At 47.7% G+C, this 19,910-nt stretch overlaps 1 protein-coding gene across 1 annotated transcript; it reads right to left on the bottom strand.

The window, feature by feature from the left end:
- Window positions 1-10,815: 10,815 nt before the first annotated feature.
- PROK2 (prokineticin 2) lies at window positions 10,816-19,398 on the bottom strand. Its single transcript, XM_068202294.1, has 3 exons — window positions 19,203-19,398; window positions 14,770-14,895; window positions 10,816-11,770 (listed from the first exon to the last, which is right to left on the bottom strand). The coding sequence occupies exons 1-3, from the start codon at window positions 19,305-19,307 to the stop codon at window positions 11,645-11,647; spliced, it is 357 nt and encodes a 118-aa protein (XP_068058395.1). The 5' UTR covers window positions 19,308-19,398; the 3' UTR covers window positions 10,816-11,644.
- Between the last annotated feature and the right edge of the window lie 512 nt (window positions 19,399-19,910).

Raw genomic sequence — 19,910 nt, forward strand, 5'->3', positions numbered from 1 at the left:
GACTTAAATTCATGATGGGCAACAGGTTTAAATAGCACAATTCTTTGTGTCTGCTGAAACCAAATTTATGTTGTAGCTAATTGCTCCTCTGTTCATGATAGAAAAGAGTGTTTAATTGTGGATGGCTAATTTTAGTTGGCAAAGCAGTTTTTAAACGCTGCGGCTTGGTCAATACCTTACTCATTTATAAACTATATTCTTAACGGGAAGCTTGCATTTATTAAGCATGGCATTTTAACCTGCTCTGTTGTTCTACAAAACCATCTCTGAAAGTATTTCAACCAGTAACCTGATGGCAGGATCCTGGCCCAACTTCTTAGCTGTCTCAGAGAAGCTGTCCCGGAGGTGCTTCCCCTCTCTGATGGATCATGTAACATTTAGCAAACATGCTGGAGCAAGTCTCACACAAAGAGGCAGGGATACAAGCTCAGTTTGCGTGAAGAAAACTGCATCTGCTGAGTAATTCTATAGAGAGTAGTCCAAAACTGGTAGACATCAACTGAGAAACAGTTGTCCTGTGACTATGAAGGGAGCTCAAAAGAGACATGGCAGATCAGAGGAGGGCAAAGGTGGCAGCTTCACGTTGAGGCAGGGAATGAAATGAGGTGGGGCTCCTGGTTTGGTTTAAGTCTTGTTTTCCACCCCCAGCTGGGATTTGGACACCAGAAAGGCAGCATTTCCTGCAGTGCATAAGGAGAAGGTTGCAAGTTGAGTTTTTTTGGTACAGTTGCAGTGCCAGTGCTGCCAGAACTGGGCTCAGAAATATGACCATGGATGGGGTGTCTTTAAAACAAAGGGAGACTTAATGACCATTTCTAAAGCTTCTAAAGCATTTTGAAAATGCACCTGGTACAGAAGGAAAGCTTCTGTACCCAGAAGGATACTTCAGATCACAGCAGCAGCTGGTTATCAGTGCTAATTATATTTTCAGGCTGGAATATAAGATGATAGCTTAGTGAGTCTTGGAGAGTAATGGAGTAGAGTTGTTTCACAAAGGCTGTGGGGCAAGGCATGGATGCTGTTTCTGGGAATTGTGTTCCAAGTATACCTTATACCCTTGATTTAGGTCTTTTCTGCAGAGTTCCAACTTTTGGAACTTTTCTCATATCTCATATTTCTCTCAGAAGCTGCCTATATAGTAGAGGCCTAGGACTGTGACCTGTAACTCAGATCTCACCATCTTTTTCCTAATCCGGCTGGTAACCAAGCCAATATTTTCTTCCTCTTTACTCTATTGAAAATGTCTGATATTTTGGCTTCCTCTCTCTCTTCCAGGCTATAAGTAGTACGGTTATGATTCTATTTAAACCACAGAGATGGGAAAATAGTTATTTTAAAACCTCCTTAAAAGCTGCAAGAACCAACTTTTCACTTCTAGAAAAAAATGAACACAAGTTGTAGAGTCAGTAGTGTATGTGAGGGATGAAAACTCACCTTTGGGGGACCTGATGGTTTTATTTAGGCTTGGCTTGTCAAGCAGTGCTGCTGTATTGAATGCCAGCCTCTGTGTAGAGGCATTCCCTGGCTCAGTGATGCCCTCACAAGATGGGTGAGTTGGTTCTTATCTGGTGAAGATAACAGGTGCTATGCTATCACCCATCATTGGCAGCCAGACCCAGCCTTGCTACAGCACAAGCATTAAAAAAAAAAAAAAAAAAATTATCTGTATACCATGCCTTTTGCTTGCACACAGCTTCCAGGGCTGTGTCAGGACTCCTGATATACTCTGAGGGGAAAATCACTGCTGTTTGAAGTTAATGTTTGAAGTTAATTTTATATTTTAGGTACTTGTGATGTCAGTCAGATTATGATCCAGGCTGTGGTAGTACAAAAGAGAAGGAACTCCAGTTGCTTTAATTCAGGGTTCAGATGGGTGTTGTACAATAGCGCTTAATTCCAAAAGAACTGAAACTAAGTATCAAGGACATGGCAGAAAATTAAGGAGTATTCAGTGCCAGCACGCCAAAAACCACTACTTTGCTGGCTGAGAGTGCACCAAGAAAGTGTGGAAAACCAGAAAGGGGTGGAGAAGCACCAGAGGATAAATATTCCTTCTGAAATCTGAGAAAATACAAGAAAGTTGCAAAAGAAAAAAAAAAAAAAAAAAAAAAAAAAAAAAAAAAAAAAAAACCAAAAAGCTCTTCCAAAGCACAGCATTCACATAGCAGCCTTTAGTCTGCATATGGGGAAAGTGGGTCACAGAGATGAAATGCTTTGCCCAAGATCAGAGAAGGGGTGTCGGGGAGGATAAAAACCTGCTCTGGATTAAAAAAACAAAAAGAGAGAAATAATGTTGGGGAGAATGGAATGAGCACAGGGAGAGATGGTTGCTGCTGTATGGACTGTGAGGTGTGGCTGTAAATCCTCCATCCTGCAAAAACCAGAGCACTTTCAGTCTCACTCAGAAGTGCCAAGGTCTGAGACTCAGTGAGAGCTGGGCGTTAATAATTACTCCCACATGAGAAGCTGTTGCTGCTTGTACAAGTCCTGGGCTCTCTTGCAAAAACTCAGATGGTTTGAACCCCTCTCCCCATCCCCACTGACCAAAACACAAAGTACTGGGGAGGTTTGGTGTGCTGCACAGCAGCGGGGCTCTTCCTTCGAGCTGTGCTTCACCAGAATGTACATTCAGCCTTCTCTCCAGCCCTCCAGGCAGCTGCATGATAGTTTCCCATATTCTGGGCACCACAAGTGCTGAGTACCACAGGAAATACCAATATCATCTCCCCCAGAGATTCTTCACAGTGTGGCTCAGAGGTCACAGCATGCTGCTTCTGCATATCTGTGGTGAGGGATTGCAGTTGTGCTGAGAGCTGCTCCAGAAAATCTCGATTGCTGCTGGCATCTTCACTCATTCCCCAGGTATTTAACACATTCCTTACGAGCGTTTCCAGTCAAAATCTTGAAGTCAGCAGAGGTTTTTAGAATAGACTTAAATGTCAGGCCAGCTTGAAAAATGACACTGGTCTGAAATCCCAGTTAGCAGCTAAGATGATCTCTGATTTACAGCACTCAGTGCCTGCAGTACTCTGGGGTGCTTGTAGCCCTCCTGTTAGATTTAGAAAGAGTTTGCTAGGAAAGGAGCTGAAACATTTGGCCTCAGCCAAATTATGTTGTTGGGTAAAGGTCTCATTCAGTGGTCGTGCTAGAGGTGGAGGATGAGCAGGGGGTGCATAGCCCACAAGCTGTCATCATTTGCTTTGCTTTTTCCAATAGCAGCTCTGCACAGAGGAGGCAAAACTGCCTCCCAAAATGCTGTGAAGCCAGTAGCCTCGAGGAAAAGGGCAGGAATTTGGCTCGGTCTGATAGCAATAGCTCTTTCCTGAGCCTCTACCTGGATGTGGTGCAGCTACATCTTCAGAAGGCTGCTCTACCATATGCTGTGGGACTGCCCTGGGACACACTGTGCGGAGCTCAGAGGAAAGCAAAGCTGGCATTTTCCCTCTCTTCCCAGAAAAGGATGTGGCTGGACCTCTGCCACTCACCCACATGGTTAAGCACAGTCACCTTGCTCTTTGGAGGCACCTGCACTTGCTCAGAATTGCCAACAAAACTGCCCTGAGGGAAGTGGCTGCAGACAGAGTAACAGATACATATTGACAGAAAGCAATGCTAAGTATCACTTCATTAGCTCAGGCTGCAGATTGGTTCATTCCACACAGTATCAGAATACCCCAGAAACCTTATTAGACAGTTATGCTGCTAATCAAAAAATTATTAGAAACATGGCAGGGGGGCTGTTTTCTAATAGAGGTTTCCTAAAGTCATCATTTTTTGCACAGCTTCCTTTGTAGTTGCTCAAAACACTGCACAAGCTATAATTAACTCTTGTGATAGGAACCAGGAAACATTTCCTGTGCTATGATGTTCTTAGTTCTTCAGAATATTAAAAAATATATGACATGTTGAAAAAAATGCAATCATCCAAGAAAGACCATCCGTGAAGATGGTCTCCTAAAAGCGGGTGCTGAGTCGTGCTGGCTTGGGGTTGTGCCTAAGGATATCTTACCCCAAACCTCCTTTCATGCTGGTGACCTCTGATGCCATGTCATTCCTGAAGGATTTGTGTGGGGTAAATCCTCATCCGTCACTTATAGAACTGGTGACTGGGAGCTGATTTTCCAGCTTGACATCTGTGACACTCTGACTTTCCCACACCTCTCCAAGCCTATTTTCACTCGGTACAAGTCATTAACTGCCCCACACCTCAATGCTTTATCCCAAGAATAATTATTCACCTTTCTAATGCAGAGAACCACTGATGGCAAGAGCATTATCACGGGTGAACAATCGCTGACTACACAAGCTTTCATCACTTTAAAGTCAAGCTCAGCCTTTCATGCAAGCTGTTGCATTTCTGTATTTCTATTCATGTTTAATGACCTCAGCACTTGTACTCTGTCTTTGATCTCGAGTCATGCATGGCTGTACTGTGGATCTATTTATTGGAAGGCCACTGTCTTCAGTGCCACATTCTTCTTGTCTGCTGTGACCAGGTTGATAGCACAAAGAACTTTGTGTAGGAGGCTTTCAAGTTCAAAGCTAGTCTTGCAAGGGCACAGGGAAGCTGTGAAGTCACAGCTAATTTTAGGCAGTCATCATGGCATTCATAGAGTAGGCAGAAATCAAGAGATTGCCCGGTGGAGAGAAAGCCCATCCTAAAGTTTCTGAATGTTATCTACTGGTATGTCATTAAAAAAATAATCCTGTGTTTGTGTGAGGATGATTAACCATTGGAACAAATCATCCAGAGAAAAAAATGGATCTTCCATCTGTGAGACGTGCCGTGTGAGCCTGCGCGCCTGCCCACGGCACACCTGCCCGGAGCCTGCTGCCTGCCCAGCCAGGGTCCCTGCACCAGGGTCTGGGGCTCAGCCCCAGCACACAGGCAAGAAAAAGAAATCAGAAACACCACTAAACAGCACCAGAACCCTCTCTGTCTCTGATTCACTCCTTCCTTTTGCTAACTGCTTTACAACACCCATTTTATCATAGCATACAAACTGCAGTGCTTGCTTCTCTCAGAAATTTCAGCAGAGGTAGAGCCAAAATGGCTTTGTCATTAAGGAGGGAAACACAGGAAGATTCAGAGGAAGGGCTGAAGTCTGGGTACCTTCTGACAGTAAGAGAAAGAGGAATGATTTAGTGGAATATTACTTCCCTGCATCGAACCACTCAATCTGTCCCCATCTGTCACTGAGCACTTACAGGAGGGTGCTGGAAAGGAAATGTTGAGTAGCTTGAGAGTCGAGTAAATCAACTGGGCTTTTTCCTTTTCCTTTCCCTCCCTCATTAGGCTTTGCATGCTCACACTACACAGCAGGTCCCTCAGTGTGCTGTGCCAAGGGCGAGGTGACAGCCCCTGGGTGGCCCTGGGGCACAGAGACCAGGTCAGGGTGCCCACAGGGCCGAGCTGCCCCTGGGAGCCAGTTCCAGCAGAGCCCCAGGAGACATCTGGGTGTGGAAGAAGGTGGACAAAGGGAGTATGTTCAGCCAAGCTGCAGTGACTACAGGGGGAGAACGTGGGCACCCAAGCCAAGGAAGCAGTGGCATCACAGGCAGGGGTAGAGCTGGAGCAAGAAGGGACATGTTTGGGCTCAGCATCACCAAAGGGCGGGCCAGGAGGGTGAGGGAGGCTGCAGAAACCAGGCTCTGCAGGACCTGCCACAGAGCTGCCAGTGGGGATAGAGGGCTTGGCAATTATTTTCCTCCCCAACAGATCCTAAATACTCAGCAGAACAGACATTTTTTACTGTTTGTGCAATATCTGTCTGAGCCTAAGTGCTGATGTAAACCAAATTCAAATAGTTGAAGGCTCTGTTGCAATGTGTGAAAGGCTTGTAGGCGACTTTGGAGAGTTTAATGAAAGGGTGGGGAAGGGAGCTGGAATTAGGACACCACCACAGTCAGAAAATTTTGCTGTTGGATTTGAAAGGGTGAGGGACCTTTCTGTCAAGGTTTCATCCATGTGAGAAAAGAAATTGGGGAGGAAAATATTAAAAACATACCTATTTTACAGGATGCGGTGAAATGTTTGGAAAGAGTGAGAATGTTGTCAGCTGCCTCCCCAGTGCCTTTCCCTGAGCTGACCCTTCTGGTCCCATGAAAGAGGTCAGAGGTGTACTCTGTGGCCTGGGCTCCCATGTAGCCTGGAGGAGTAAATAAAGGGTGAATCCTGCACCCTCTGGAATTAATATCAGCTTTGCTGGTTTGCAAACCCCTTGCAGCAAGAGCCACATCTGCCGGTTTGCGGTGAAAGAGCCCACAAATCTCTGCATGAAATGACATGAGTGCACTCACAAGTGCAAGAGAAAAAGTAAATAAAGAAAACACAGCCCTGCTTGCTGGGCTGGAACCAGGCCATATTTTTACGCTGCTTTTGCACTGCATTACTGCCTTGGGATTTCCAAAGCCATGTTATGCTTTAAAAGCAGATTTAATCCTTTTTGTGTGTTACGATGCTGTGGCAGAGGCACGGCACCAGAGCTTGGGAGACCTGGTGGAATTCCCAGCCTAGGAAGAGAGATACTGCCCAAGCAGTGCAGTGCAGAGCTCTACAGGGCTCCATGGCCCATCCTTCCTGTACCATGTGCTGGGATGCAGGGCAGTCATTGCATCCCAGGCTAGCTCAGGCTGCAGCGATGCAGGTACACACTAAGCTCAGCACAGGCACTTTCTGTATATGGTCTGGGAGATTTGTAAACTTCTGGGAACAGGGACGTGCCTGTGACACACTGATATCTGGTGCCACAGTACAATGGAGCATCAGTCTGGGGTGCTCTGGGCGCTCCTGGCACACAATTAATATACACAGTTTCCCAGGTTTTGCAGAGGAGACTTTCTGTCCTTTTGACATTGTGCTTTCCTTCATTTTCTGCCCCACTAAGCTTCTTACACTCAGACTTTTGGGAAACCCCTGCCACAGGGGGGTTTACACCTCTCCTCTGTGGTTATATTGCTCTTTCCTCCTCTCCTGCACACTTTGCTGTCACCCTGCATTGTACTCGTTGTCACAAAACAAGCTGCCATCCGTCCTCCTCCCTTCAGTGCACCAGGATTACTCAGCTTCAGCCTTTCACATCCAGCCTTTCCCAGCCTTGGTGACCAGGCAGAGTGACCCAAAGGCTGCCGCCGTCCTCCAAGGCAGACATTCCACATGGGGGAACCTGCCCTGCCAAATCCTTGGAATGTGTCCTGCTGCACTGGGCTAGGTCTGCCTGCACTCAAGACTCTCCTTGAGAAACCACAGCTGATTTGCTGATGTGCATTAAACACATCTCCATTCCTGTGCTCAGAATTATTGATCAGTCTAATGACTGTACCCCTGCTGGTTTGCCATTTCATATCTATGTAACAGAGAAAGGCACATTGATTTTGCTGTTATCAAAATCCTCTTGCATTTGCACAGTCTATTGTCTTCCTGCAATTTTCTAATTCCTTCTGGAAAACACATTACACAATGGCAGAATCAAACTCCTGAGACATCTTGTTTAAATCAAGGGATTCTTTGCACCTTCTGTTTCTTTTGAATATCCATCTGTGCAGAAAGAACAAATCCTGGAGCTATTGGGGCAGGGGAAGGTGCTGACAAGGACCTTGGTCTGAGGTCACACTTGCTGGTATCATCCTTTGGTTTGGTGGATTGTGCTGATGGAGAAAATTAGCTCAGCCCCTGTTGACAAGGAATGTTACATGATCTTCAGACACGCTAGAGCTTTGGGGTCACAACAAGACTACTGTTTCCTGTTTTCAAACTACTGTTTGACTACCACTACAAACTAACAATACCAACAATAATCACTTCTCTTACCTTAAAGTGTTCTCCATAAAGGTATGCATTATTACCTTTTACCTTCCCAAACACCACGATGACTTTCAGCCAGTTCATCTCCTTTCAGTTACTAGTTCTGTAAAACCAGTATTTGGTTAGGGTGACCTGTCTCTTCTGTATGGACTCAGATTTGAGTCCCCCCTTGTCATGTAACCAGAATAATTTACTTTTGTGTCACCTCTGTAACAGTTTTGTTTGAAGTGGCAAAATTTTCCAGGTGGTGAACTGTGAGCAGGAGGATGCAGATGAAGCTGAGTTTTAGCTGGGCTTGCTGGTGCAGCAGATCCTTCCCTGCAGTCCCCCAGGCTCACAAGTGTGTGCTGGCTCAGCCAGCTGTGCACCCTCAAACCCCAAACACCTTGCTTCCCCTTTCCTATTAAGCACCTAATCAAATTAAGGCAGCAGCTCATTATATGTGGTCGTACCTTTTCCTGCAAGGCCTCTCTGCTAGCCCAAAATCTGGCAATAAACATGGAAAGGCCTCCAGTGTGGTGGGATATCAACATTATTCTATAGCATATCTGTAATATCAATATTCATATAATATTAAAAATTAATGCACGCGTTTCTATTAATAATGAAATTACTGCAATATTAATAAAGTTAAAACACACGTTGGCACAGATCTAAGTGCAGTGAATAAAGGCAAGTGTTTAAACCAGCCTCTCTCTTCACAAGCTGTGGGAATGGGGAATGAGGCTTTTCCCCTGCACCAAGGAGGTTCCAGGGCTGCACAAGTTCTGTTCTCTTTTCTCATCTAATTTCTCCTGCGAGGGCTTGTCCCCTTCCTTCCTTCAAGGCAGGTGAGGAAGCTGTCCCTGGCCTGAGATAATTTCCAGGGTGATTCTGGGGCAAACTGAGTGGCACGGAGAACTGCAGAAACTTTTTGTGGCAGGGTTAGCTTGAGGCTGGCCACCTTTTTTGTGGGTCACCCCGAGTCATTTGCCGTGCTCCTCAAGACAAAAGCTGGCTCCAGGGAAAAGCAGAGAGGACTGCAGGGCCATTTGGAAATACTTGTGGTCACTGGTTTGCCTATTACCAGTGTAAAGCAAAGGTAAAGGGTGCCCTCCCAGCCCCTCCCACTGCAGACAGAAATTAAAGGGACTTTGCAGGTGTGCTTGGGAGAGGAAATCTCCCCGAGGATGGGAAAAAAGATAATTGATTAGGGCACAGTTTAGGAAATAATGGGGATGCAAAAGTTTAATCTTCCTTCCAGAATGATTCTCTCAAATCAACTAACCTCCACTGTGAGTGTCAATTAATGGAAATTAAATTACTAAAAGGGGAATCATAATAATTATTGCCAAATGAATATAGTGGGGATGTAGGACAGTGAGGTTTTGCCTTTATCTCTCCTACATCAGCAGGGAAGGTGTGGAGAAGCCCCTCAAGGACGAGTATGGGATAATGCATGTCTCAAAGCTGCACCATCCAAATACCCTGTCCAGGAGTGTCTGCAGGACACAGGAACTTCCACCTGCAGTGGATGGTGTGAACTTTGAACTCGTGTAATTGGGGCTGTTCTCATTACCCAGATAAATGCTTAATACCACAAGTTAATTGGCACCAATTACAACTATAAAGTTGCTCTGCTCTTGTCTGATAAACTCTCCTAGGATTTGGCAGGTGTGAGGCAGTCCTTAGGTATAACTGTCCACTCTTTTACAGTGATATAAACCAGGGCTGCTGCCTTCAGTGGAGTCACTGGTGAATTAGGCCTGCAGGAGATGAGGAGCAGGGCTACTCTTTCCTCCTGTGGTTCATTTTTTTGTGCTCTGATTTAAAAAAATGGAGCAAGAGATGGGACACATGCATATTTGGACACCTACTTTTCTTCTTGATTTTGTGTAAATTGAAGTCCATGGTATTGAGTGCATTTTATGGGGACAGACACGGACAGAAAAGCAACCCCCACACTTCCAGTGTGTTCCTCCTGTGTAAATCCAGCCTTTGGGGGTGCACGGGGTGTTTGGGGAGCCCCCCTATTTAGTGACAATGGTAGAATCAGGCTGGGGGGTTGGTTTTAAATCCAGGTTATGGAAATTTCTGCAGGGCTGGCATGTCACTTTGAACTCAATAAATGACTTAGCCTTCCACCAGCCCTTTGGGTTAGTGTTGAGCCCCTCTGAGACTTCAGATCTAATACAGGCACTTTGTACCTGATCACATTAATGCAAACCAGATGTAAAATTGCCCTTCAGTGGCACTTCAGTCCTTTTTTTTTTTTTTTTTCCTGTCACCACTTGCACAGCTGCAGTATCACCACTGCAAAGGAGGAGGCAAAATTCAGAGGCACTGGAGTGGGTACCCTGGGCATGGGCTGTCTTCAGCCAGGAGGATACAATCTCTCTCAAGACTTTTATTTCCCTGAAATTGCAGAATCCATGAGGATCTGACAATACCTAATCCTGTTATTCTTTTCTGCCCCTCGAGGAAGGTTGTGGGGCCCAGTAGAAGGTACCTGGTAACTCACAGGGATGTTTCTCCTCTCAGTTGTACAGGCCTGGCCTTGACACAGTGTGCTTACTTCTCCAACCCCCCTCCATCTCCACCAGTAGCAAAGCACTGATTGTTGAAAGATGAATGACTTCACTTTTCCAGTTCCAGCATATGTTTGCATGTCTGAGAGCAAGAAACATGTGAATCTCACACAAACTGTTGGAATTCCAGCTCTGGGGACTGACAAGTAAATATGAAGTCACACAGTATTTCATAGAAAACCCACAAATCTTATGTTTGCTGGGCTAAAGTTGATCCTTTGAGGCACAAGCCAAGAAAACCTCTCGTATTATTTACACCAAGATTCCTCCAGATTCTGAAACTGCAGCTTGATTGAGGAATTCATGCCTTGTAAACTACAAGTTTCCCAAGAAGCAGCCAGAGGCACATAATCTTTTGCTAAGCTATCCATAAGGAGCTCTGCTAGCTTGGGTGAATCAAGTGTGGGATAACAGATTACACTGAATAAAAATGAAAAACCACAATGACAAAATAATGTTATAATATTAAAATAAATCAAATTATACACTGCCATTATTCTGATACAGAATTTTTGCACAGCAAATTTGATACATATACAAGAAGTCAGGCAGCCCATTACAATAAATTTCAGGGTTCCTTTTTTTCTTTAATATAAACTACATCTTAATACATAGTTTGAGATGATCAGGTAGTTTTACACCAATTCAAGTAACAACAACTTCTCATCTTAGAACACTAAAATAACAAAATCTTTTAATGCTCTGAATACTGAAATGTTTTCTTTCCACTTGCCACTTTTTAAAAGTGTAAAAACTACAACTATTGGTTAAACCTTTACCCTAGAGGTGTGCCTAACTTACAAATAAAATTATAATAATAAAGATAAGAAATGAAATATAAATACAGTTCTTTTGGCAATTGTCATATGCTTCACACTATGCAGTTATCCAGTTCTCAGTTCAATTCAGATATTCCAAAGTGTAAAGACGTGGCCAATTTTTTCCAAAACTGGCAATAAACTTGGATTTTTTCATTCTGGGGTTAAACTACAACCATGAAGCCCACAAAATTATTCAGGAACGGTCAAGCCCCTGCCCTCAGAAAGAGTTTTGCTCTAGTAAATGTTGTTTGGCTACCCCAAAATGAAAGCATCCTCCACTGCGAGTCCCTCCTGAAACCCTTGGCCACAACAGCAGTGTCTCATCTCCAGCTGATGTTGGTGAGGCAGGGAAGTGTGGTGAAGGGTTTCCCCTGGGTAGTACCCTTTTGTTTGTCACAACAACGAGAGAACGAAAATACTGAGCGGCTCTTTCCAGTGCAGAACAGCTCCTGCTAAAAAAAGACATCTTCTTTTCTGAAGTCTGGTAAACACCTGAATCTGCTGTGAGGAGTCCTTAGGCAGGCCAGGCCCGGGAGGCACGGGCAGGTGTGGTGCATCCGCCGCCCGGAGAAGGGCACCTGGGGACAGAGCAAGGACATCAGTTGTGTTGGCGCGGTTATTTTTCCCTTTTCACGAACGGGGTGGGACTGCTGGGGTACATTCCTTGAGCTTTATTTGCAGCACCAGCCTCATTACATGGTTGAAACAATGGGAAGATGGCAAAAGCTTACGGACAGCCAGCAGCAGCCAAAGATATCTCTGTCACAGAGCATTTAAAAACATTTTAGCTAATAGTATATTTATTATTTCCCACAATCAGTGACAGGGAGAGCCACGGCACTGGTGGCTGGGGGGATGAAATGGGAGGAATAATGGAGATATGGAGAATGCTGCCCAGTTCCCTCCCTTCACACCCAGAGTTCCCCACGAGCTGCAGCACAGAGCAGAAGGCAAAGGCATCTGTACACCCTGGTCCAGCCATGGTTAAGAGCAGGATGTTAACAGTCATGTTGCTGTGTAGATCTACATCTGTGACACATGTTCTCCATTTACTCCCATTTCATAAAGGAGTTTGTTGTGAAACTACACTGGCCTTTAACATCACGTTTTGTGGTGCCACTGCGCAGGGCTTTCTGCGTGTCCCAAATCCTGCCTTGTCACACGGCACAGAGCAGGACCTGGGAACCTTGGGATCCCATGGTTATCAGGCTGGAAGGGACCTCTGGAGGTCACCTTACCTGACCTCCCTGTGAGTGGGATGCTTTTCACCACAGGGCAGAGGTTTCTCATTTCATCCCACCCTCCTCCAGCCACATTGTGCTGCAGGGAGCACATATGGAGTTCATTAGACAAATTTAATTGTGCCATGACATGCACACGCACTGACAATCTTCAACAACTTGGTCACAAGCTCTGTCTCTTACAGGAGCCAAAAAGGACAGCCCAGTGGGAAGTGTCTGGGAGCTGTGCATTCCCTGAGCATTCCCTGGATGAAGCAAAGGAGGCACAGAGATAGAAAGCCACTGCTACCAGCCAGGCAGGCAGCCCTAATTCCCTCACTTCCAGATTTTTGTGTGGTTGAAGCCTAAAATTTTAATAGTCCAAGATTTTCTTGTGTCAGTGTACAAATTATGTCTTTAAGAAAGTCCCACACAGTCCCCCGTGCATGGTGCCAAGCACCAGCCTGACTCCAGTGGCACCCTGCTGGGGCAGAGGGCTCACATCCCCTGCAGTGCCCTGGGCCAGCACCAGCCTCCTGCCCAGAACCATCTGAAGAGCAGCTCCAGGACAAGGGATGTCATGGGTTTCCCTGTGCCACCCACCACAGACCCTCTGCTCCAGTGTGAGCAGAGAGGCAACAACCTCCCACACCTGCTGGGGACTCCCCGTGGGAAGCATCCCTTTGGGTGCCCACACACAGCCCTGCAGCCAAAGCCAAAACCTGAGCTCTCAGCCTTCTGACAGCTCAGGTGATTTATTCAAAACATTCCACTTGCTGCAAGGAAATGCTCCTTTCAGCAGGACTCCCATGCTGCCAAACCTCACCTGCCTGCAAACCCTGCCTGGCCCTGCCTCAGACCCAGCCTCAAAATTCCAGCTGGGACTGCTAATGGCATCGGTCCATTACCATCTAGTTGTTGAGAAAGAAACTAGAAGGTGGAACCCCAGCTGCCAGCCATCTCCTCCAGTTATTTCTTGGCTCCTCTGGATGTCCCTGAGGTGCCATGGCCATGGTGCTGTCTGCTTTTGACCTATCCTGCAGGTAAATGAAAAGTTTTGGTGATCAGGGCACCCAGCTGCTCCCTACACAAGTATTTACAAGAGAGGAACCACTGAGCTAACCCTCCATCCTTAAAATGACCTCATTTCACGTTCTCCAGTAAATCAATTTGGTTTGTGTTTCTCAGGAAGATCAGTGGAGAAATTAAAATTAACCTCATAAAGCTTATAAACATCAGTGACTTAGTGGCTGGGGTGGACAGGCATCTACTCTGATTGTAATTATGCAGGCAATCAGCTTGAAATATATCAGACAGTTTAAATTATTGCCCAATAACAATAAGCTCATAAAACCCTCTCGAAGACAATTTCTCTTATCCTAATTCCTGGTAATGGAAGGAGCCCTTACAAGAAGAACCCACTACATTACACAGTAAAAATGACCATTTGGTCCCCAATATCACAGCAGAAGTTTTAAAAATTTAACTGCAATGAAGTAGAGCCTGAAACTTCCTAAAACTGAGAAAATAAACAGTAGATACAGAGCTGAGAAGCCAGGCCTTGGAGGAAACAGTGAGAGAGGCAGCTAACTAGCTGCACATTTATGATCTGAAATTATTGCCTTGTGTCTTCCACTTGTTGGGCTGTGCTCTTCCCTGAGGATGACTCTGAAGACCATCAGGTTCTCAAGCTCCCTGGTAACATCCCATTCAGTCTTTTGTGTTTTAAATAAGCAGCTTTTTTCATACTGCATAACAAATACATAATTGCATAGCCTTAAATAAATGAACGTGTTAAAATCATTGTGTTAATAATACAGTGTATGTGTATATATGTATGCATACACATATACTTAAAATCAATAGGTAGTATAGAAACTAAGAGAGCCTGTGGGGACTTTTCTCAAGTCCAAATGTGTGCCAACACTTTCTCAACGCATCAGCTGGTGACATTTTTATGCTTGTGACAGGATCTTGTCCACTGCCACTGGGGTTGGTGGCACTTGCTGTGCTCCTGCTCGCACCAGCAAGGATTGGCAGGGCAGGGCTTGGGAGCTGCCAGTGCTGTTTCGGATCACGTAACAAAACAAAGCAGCAACAACAAACTAATGAGAAAACAATCTGGGAAGCGTGTAGTGCTTTCATCCTCTGATTCTCTTCAGCATAATTCTGACAGTAATGCACTTCCTTACGTAGGTACGTTCCTCTCTGTTCCCATACAGATGCAGGTGGCTGGATATTGTGAGGAACGGGAAGTTTCCCTGCCTTCCCACCACGTCTAGGTTCCATGCCGTGTGACGTACAGCTCAGGGCATTCCTCCAGCCCCACAGCCCCCCCACCACGGTGAGGTACTCACTCTGTGACTCAAGGGATGGCACTCGTCTCCCAGGTTTCCCATTGGGGTGCACATCCTCAGGCTGCGGATCCAGAGGCTGACGGCACAGCACATCCCACCCCCGCACTGCTGGTCTCGCTCGCAGGCCTGGAGTTCAACACAGCATTAAGCAAATTAAATGAATAATAAATGTAGTCCAGAAATAGGACAGATCAGGTGCTCAGGAGCTGCCTCTGGCACCCCTAAGTTATCATGGCTCATTAAGGCTGAATAATGAGATTTAAGGCTGATTTGCAATACTTGTGTTTCCCATGGATTAGAACGTGCAGGCTGCTAGTACATTTTGGAGTTGAGACCAGGTTGCTTAAAGCCAGGACCACACACAGAGCTGCTCTGGGCCAAACCCAGGACCGTCAGTGATTTACAGTCCAAACTTCTGAGCACCGACAGACCATGGCATGTGCCACTCGCTTTCCCAGCTCCCGCATCGGTGCCTCAGTGAGCTCAGACAGGAGCAAAGACCAACCACACTAAACTTGTCACCAAAAGAGTCACCAGACCAGTCCTACGGAGAAGCTAAGATAGGAAATCATCCATTAATTTAATGGCTTTGAGGTAACTATTCCTTCTAACTTCACATGATAATATCGCTGTTGTGAGTGCCCTTGCAAGACTGCATGAGAGTTTTGTTAGAGAAGTTCAAGTGGAAGTAGCTAAAACAGAAGTTTAAATATGGATTCTGAGGTTGTTATCTAGAATTACACATAGCTAAAAGAGGTCTCAAGAAAAGCTTTGCTTAAGTATCCACATCCGAAAAAAATGGATGGTAGCATCCATGGGTGGTAGCATTCCCCTTCACAGAAGGCAAAAAAATATTTTAGCCACTTACCCAGTACAGCTTAGACAAGCAAAAACCAAAATGCAAACTAATGGATATGTTTTAAAACCCACAAACCATGAAGAGCAATTGACATATTAGGGTTTGAAAACAAACTACTGTACATCTTTCAGTTACTTTTTAATCAAAAGCTTATATAGATTTAATGCAAAAACCAGTCTGCTTTCTCCAGTGAGAAATGCCATCAGTTAAAGGTTCTGCTTACATCCCAAATGTAAGCTTGATTAACTCACTGCTCTGGATGTCTGGCAGCAGCAGTGAGAGATGGAAGGCACTGATCAGCACTACGTAAATGGGAAACTCATAAAAACATACGTAAATGTTGATAACAGCTCTGGGGAAGGCACATTCCCAGAGTAAACATGCTCTTGAGGGAAAAACTCACTGATCTTACCTTGGGATTTACATGATAAATGGCTTTAGACTGTACTCACTGGGTAAATATTGCACTAACCAGCAGAAGCCAGATCAAAATACATGTGTAAAGATCAGTCAGTAGTTTAGGAAGAAGCTGTTGCATTAGGATCATTATTAAATAGTGTGTGTGACCCAAACAGCTCCTAAACACAGAGTTCTGTGCTGCAGGTAAGCCCAAACACAGAGCATTTGCTTGTAAGCCTAATACGATCATAAAACTATGACTCCAGCCTGCCAGGTAGATAATACTCACTTTCTGACCTCTCTCTTAAAAAAAAATAAATTAAAAAGCACTTTAATGATACTATTTTGCCCTAATCACAAATAAAATGCAGGTCCAGTGATTTTGGCTGCCCCCAGCACACTGGTGTCCACTGCACAGCTGGAGTCACAGGCTCTGCTGTTTCTCACCTGCCAGCTCCTGACTCCCTTTTGTTCTCAGTAATATATCTCAAACTCCATTCATCTCTGTGGGACTGGTCCTGGGGTGAAATACCACTCAGCTGAAAAACCCACCAGGGTATGTTCTGCCAAGCAAGAGTCTTGACCGTCCAGGCGGAACAAGTTCTTTCCTGACCTCACACACACATATTTACATCTGGCAGAACTTTTAAGGCTCCCTTTCCAAAAATGTATGACAAGTTTTGAAAATATTCAACCCAAGCGTTCCTGCCCACACCTTATCTGCAATGGGTAAATCCTGCTGCTACTCCTAAACTTCCCCAAGCACCACACAAGCACCTCATTTAAACACAGTTTTCTGGAAAATCAGCCCAAAAATATGTCCCAGGTGAAATGCCAGCTGCAAAGGCGACAGGTGTCAGCACAAGAACCACCACTGAACTTAGGAAACTTTGAAAAAAGTCCTTAAATTGCAAAGGAAAAACACCTTTCAGGCTCAGGGGCTGGGAACACCTACGTCAGCTCTCATCTGAGATTTGCCCGTTCATCAAAAGCCAAAAATGCATCAAAGTGGTTCAAGCAGAAATGTTCTGCAATAGTTAATAAAGCAACATTTTCTAGTTCTAATCTATTTTTACTTTTTGAAGCTACCTTGTACTTGATCTATTATTCAGTGCCTCACAATTACTTTATTTAATGGATTAATTATGCTTTAAAGGTGTAGCCACAACTCTAATAACATATAAACTGCTCCTCTGTTGCTGGAAATGTTTCTACTTAAAAGAAACTTAAAATCCTCAAACAGTAAAAAATTCCTTCACATTCTCTGCTCTAAGAAAAATAATCAGTCCTGGGAACTGATCTGACTTCCAGAGATATGCCCATGAGCTGTTTCATGGACTTCAGGGGTCTGGACAGGGAGCCTGGACAGCCACAGAGAAATCCACTGCTGTGAGTGCAACTTCTGATGGTTACAAAAGACATGTGAGCTCTCAAAGGAATGCAAATGCTGAGTTATTAATCCAAAGCAAACACTTAAAAAATCATTTAACTAAAAAGTGATGCAATGCTTTGGGTTAAATAACGTCTTTAGGAAAAGAAGTATTTTCACAACCAGAGTGAATCTTGAGCCTAAAAACAGCAACAACAGAGACTTGTTTGCAAGGGGTGGCTATTAAGGGGAAAAAGCAACACAGTCACAGACAAAGGAAAAAAAAGAAGGAAAACAGTTTTCTGAGGGTTGTAATCCTGCTCTGTACACGGAGGGGCTGGAGGAACCTGGGTTGCACAGTGGGCAGTGCAATGACCTGAGCCAGACCCTCTCAGAGCAGGTTTGGGGACAGCTGGGGCTGCATGTGGGGAGATGGGAGACAGCTCCAGCCCTGGAAAAGCGGCAGGAATCTCTGCACGCTCCCGAACCAGCCTGGAGACCCCACCTCGCCGAGTCCAGACATCCCTCACCCCAAAGGAACAGACCCCGCGTTGTGGCATCCCCTCACCTCAGAGACCCACGGGTCCTGGCATTGCCCACCGCAGAGACTGACACATCCTGGCATCACTGACCGCAGAGACCCCCAGGCTCTGGTACCGCTGAATCCAGCCCGACCCGCAGCTCCGGGCATCCCTCATCCCTAGGGATGCCACGTCCGCTATCACTTATCCCAGACGGACCCCCAAGTGCTGTCACCTCTCATCACCTGGCGCTGCTTTCCCTCCCACGTCCTCATTATCACTTATCCCAGCTCCAGACATCCGTCACCGCACTCGACACCGCTCCGTCCTGGCTTGGCTGACTGCGGACAGACCGAGTCCCGGCAGTGCTCACCCGGCGACCAGCCCCGGGCACCCCTTACGGCAGAGCGTTCCCCTGTCCCCGGGCATCCCGCACGGCGGAGCGCTCCCCTGTCCCCGGGCATCCCGCACGGCAGAGTGCTCCCCTGTCCCCGGGCACCCCTTACGGCAGAGCGCTCCCCTCTCTCCGGGCATCCCGCACGGCAGAGCGCTCCCCTGTCTCCGGGCACCCCTTACGGCAGAGCGCTCCCCTCTCTCCGGGCATCCCGCACGGCAGAGCGCTCCCCTGTCCCCGGGCATCCCGCACGGCAGAGCGCTCCCCTCTCTCCGGGCACCCCTTACGGCGGAGCGCTCCCCTGTCCCCGGGCATCCCGCACGGCAGAGCGCTCCCCTCTCTCCGGGCATCCCGCACGGCGGAGCGCTCCCCTCTCTCCGGGCATCCCGCACGGCAGAGCGCTCCCCTCTCTCCGGGCATCCCGCACGGCAGAGCGCTCCCCTGTCCCCGGGCACCCCGCACGGCGAGCGCTCCCCTGTCCCCGGGCATCCCGCACGGCAGAGCGCTCCCCTCTCTCCGGGCATCCCGCACGGCAGAGCGCTCCCCTGTCCCCGGGCATCCCGCACGGCAGAGCGCTCCCCTGTCCCCGGGCATCCCGCACGGCAGAGCGCTCCCCTCTCTCCGGGCATCCCGCACGGCAGAGCGCTCCCCTGTCCCCGGGCATCCCGCACGGCAGAGCGCTCCCCTGTCCCCGGGCATCCCGCACGGCAGAGCGCTCCCCTCTCTCCGGGCACCCCTTATCCCTGGCGGTTCCCCCTCTCCCGCTATCACTCCCCGCGAACAAACCCCGACCCCCGTCCCCGCGGCCGCGGCGGAGCCCTCCCTCCCTCCCTCCGTCCCTGCCGGTGCCGGGTCCCGTCGGTGCCGTCGGCGCCGAGCGGCGGCGCTCACCCCGGTGATGACGGCGCCGTGCCCCGCGGCCAGCAGCAGCGCCAGCAGCGCCAGCAGCATCAGCAGCAGCGGCAGCGCCGGCGGGGCTCCGCGCAGGCTCCGCATGGCGCGGTGCCGCGGCCCCGGCGCTCCCCGCGGGCGCGGTGCGGCGCAGCGGAGCCGGGCTCGGAGCCGCCCGGCGTTATAAAGCCGGGGCTGAGTCACCCCCGCCCGGCAGCGCCGCGGCCGCGGGCGCCGCGCGCACACACCGCGCCCAGGTGCGCGGCTGCGGGCAAAGGGGCGGGGGGCCCGCGCGGAGATGGGAACATCCCACAGCATGCTGGGGACATCCCGCATCAGGTCTGGGGGGCCTGGGCTTAGGGGGTAACATCCCACAGCAGTGCTGGCGGAACATCCCAGGGCTTGGGGGAAAATCCCGCGGTGTGGCTGAAGGATTTCCCACAGCGGGTGTGGTGGGGTCGTCCCAGGGCTGGCTGGGGTACACCCTGTAGAAGGTATGAGGATGTCCCACAGCAGGTCTAGGGGTTCATCCCGAGGCTGGCTATGGACATCCTACAGCAGGTCAGGGAGCGGGGAGGCATCCAACAGCATTTTAGGAGGGAAACATCCCACAACGTATTGGGGACATCATGCAGCAAGTTGGGGGCAGGACACAGCAGGTCCTGAGGGGATCCTGCAGCAGGATGGGGGCATTCCACAGCAGGTCAG

Source organism: Anomalospiza imberbis, chromosome 11 (assembly GCF_031753505.1).
Source record: "Anomalospiza imberbis isolate Cuckoo-Finch-1a 21T00152 chromosome 11, ASM3175350v1, whole genome shotgun sequence".
Taxonomy (NCBI): domain Eukaryota; kingdom Metazoa; phylum Chordata; class Aves; order Passeriformes; family Viduidae; genus Anomalospiza; species Anomalospiza imberbis.

Bases quoted from the DNA above. Each gene is read 5' to 3' on its own strand.
- PROK2 (XM_068202294.1), bottom strand. From the start codon at position 19,307: ATGCGGAGCCTGCGCGGAGCCCCGCCGGCGCTGCCGCTGCTGCTGATG. The intron at 14,896-19,202 runs GTGAGCGCCGCC...GTTGAACTCCAG, and splicing joins ACGGCGCCGTCATCACCGGG to GCCTGCGAGCGAGACCAGCA. The intron at 11,771-14,769 runs GTGAGTACCTCA...CTCTGTCCCCAG, and splicing joins GCCATCCCTTGAGTCACAGA to GTGCCCTTCTCCGGGCGGCG.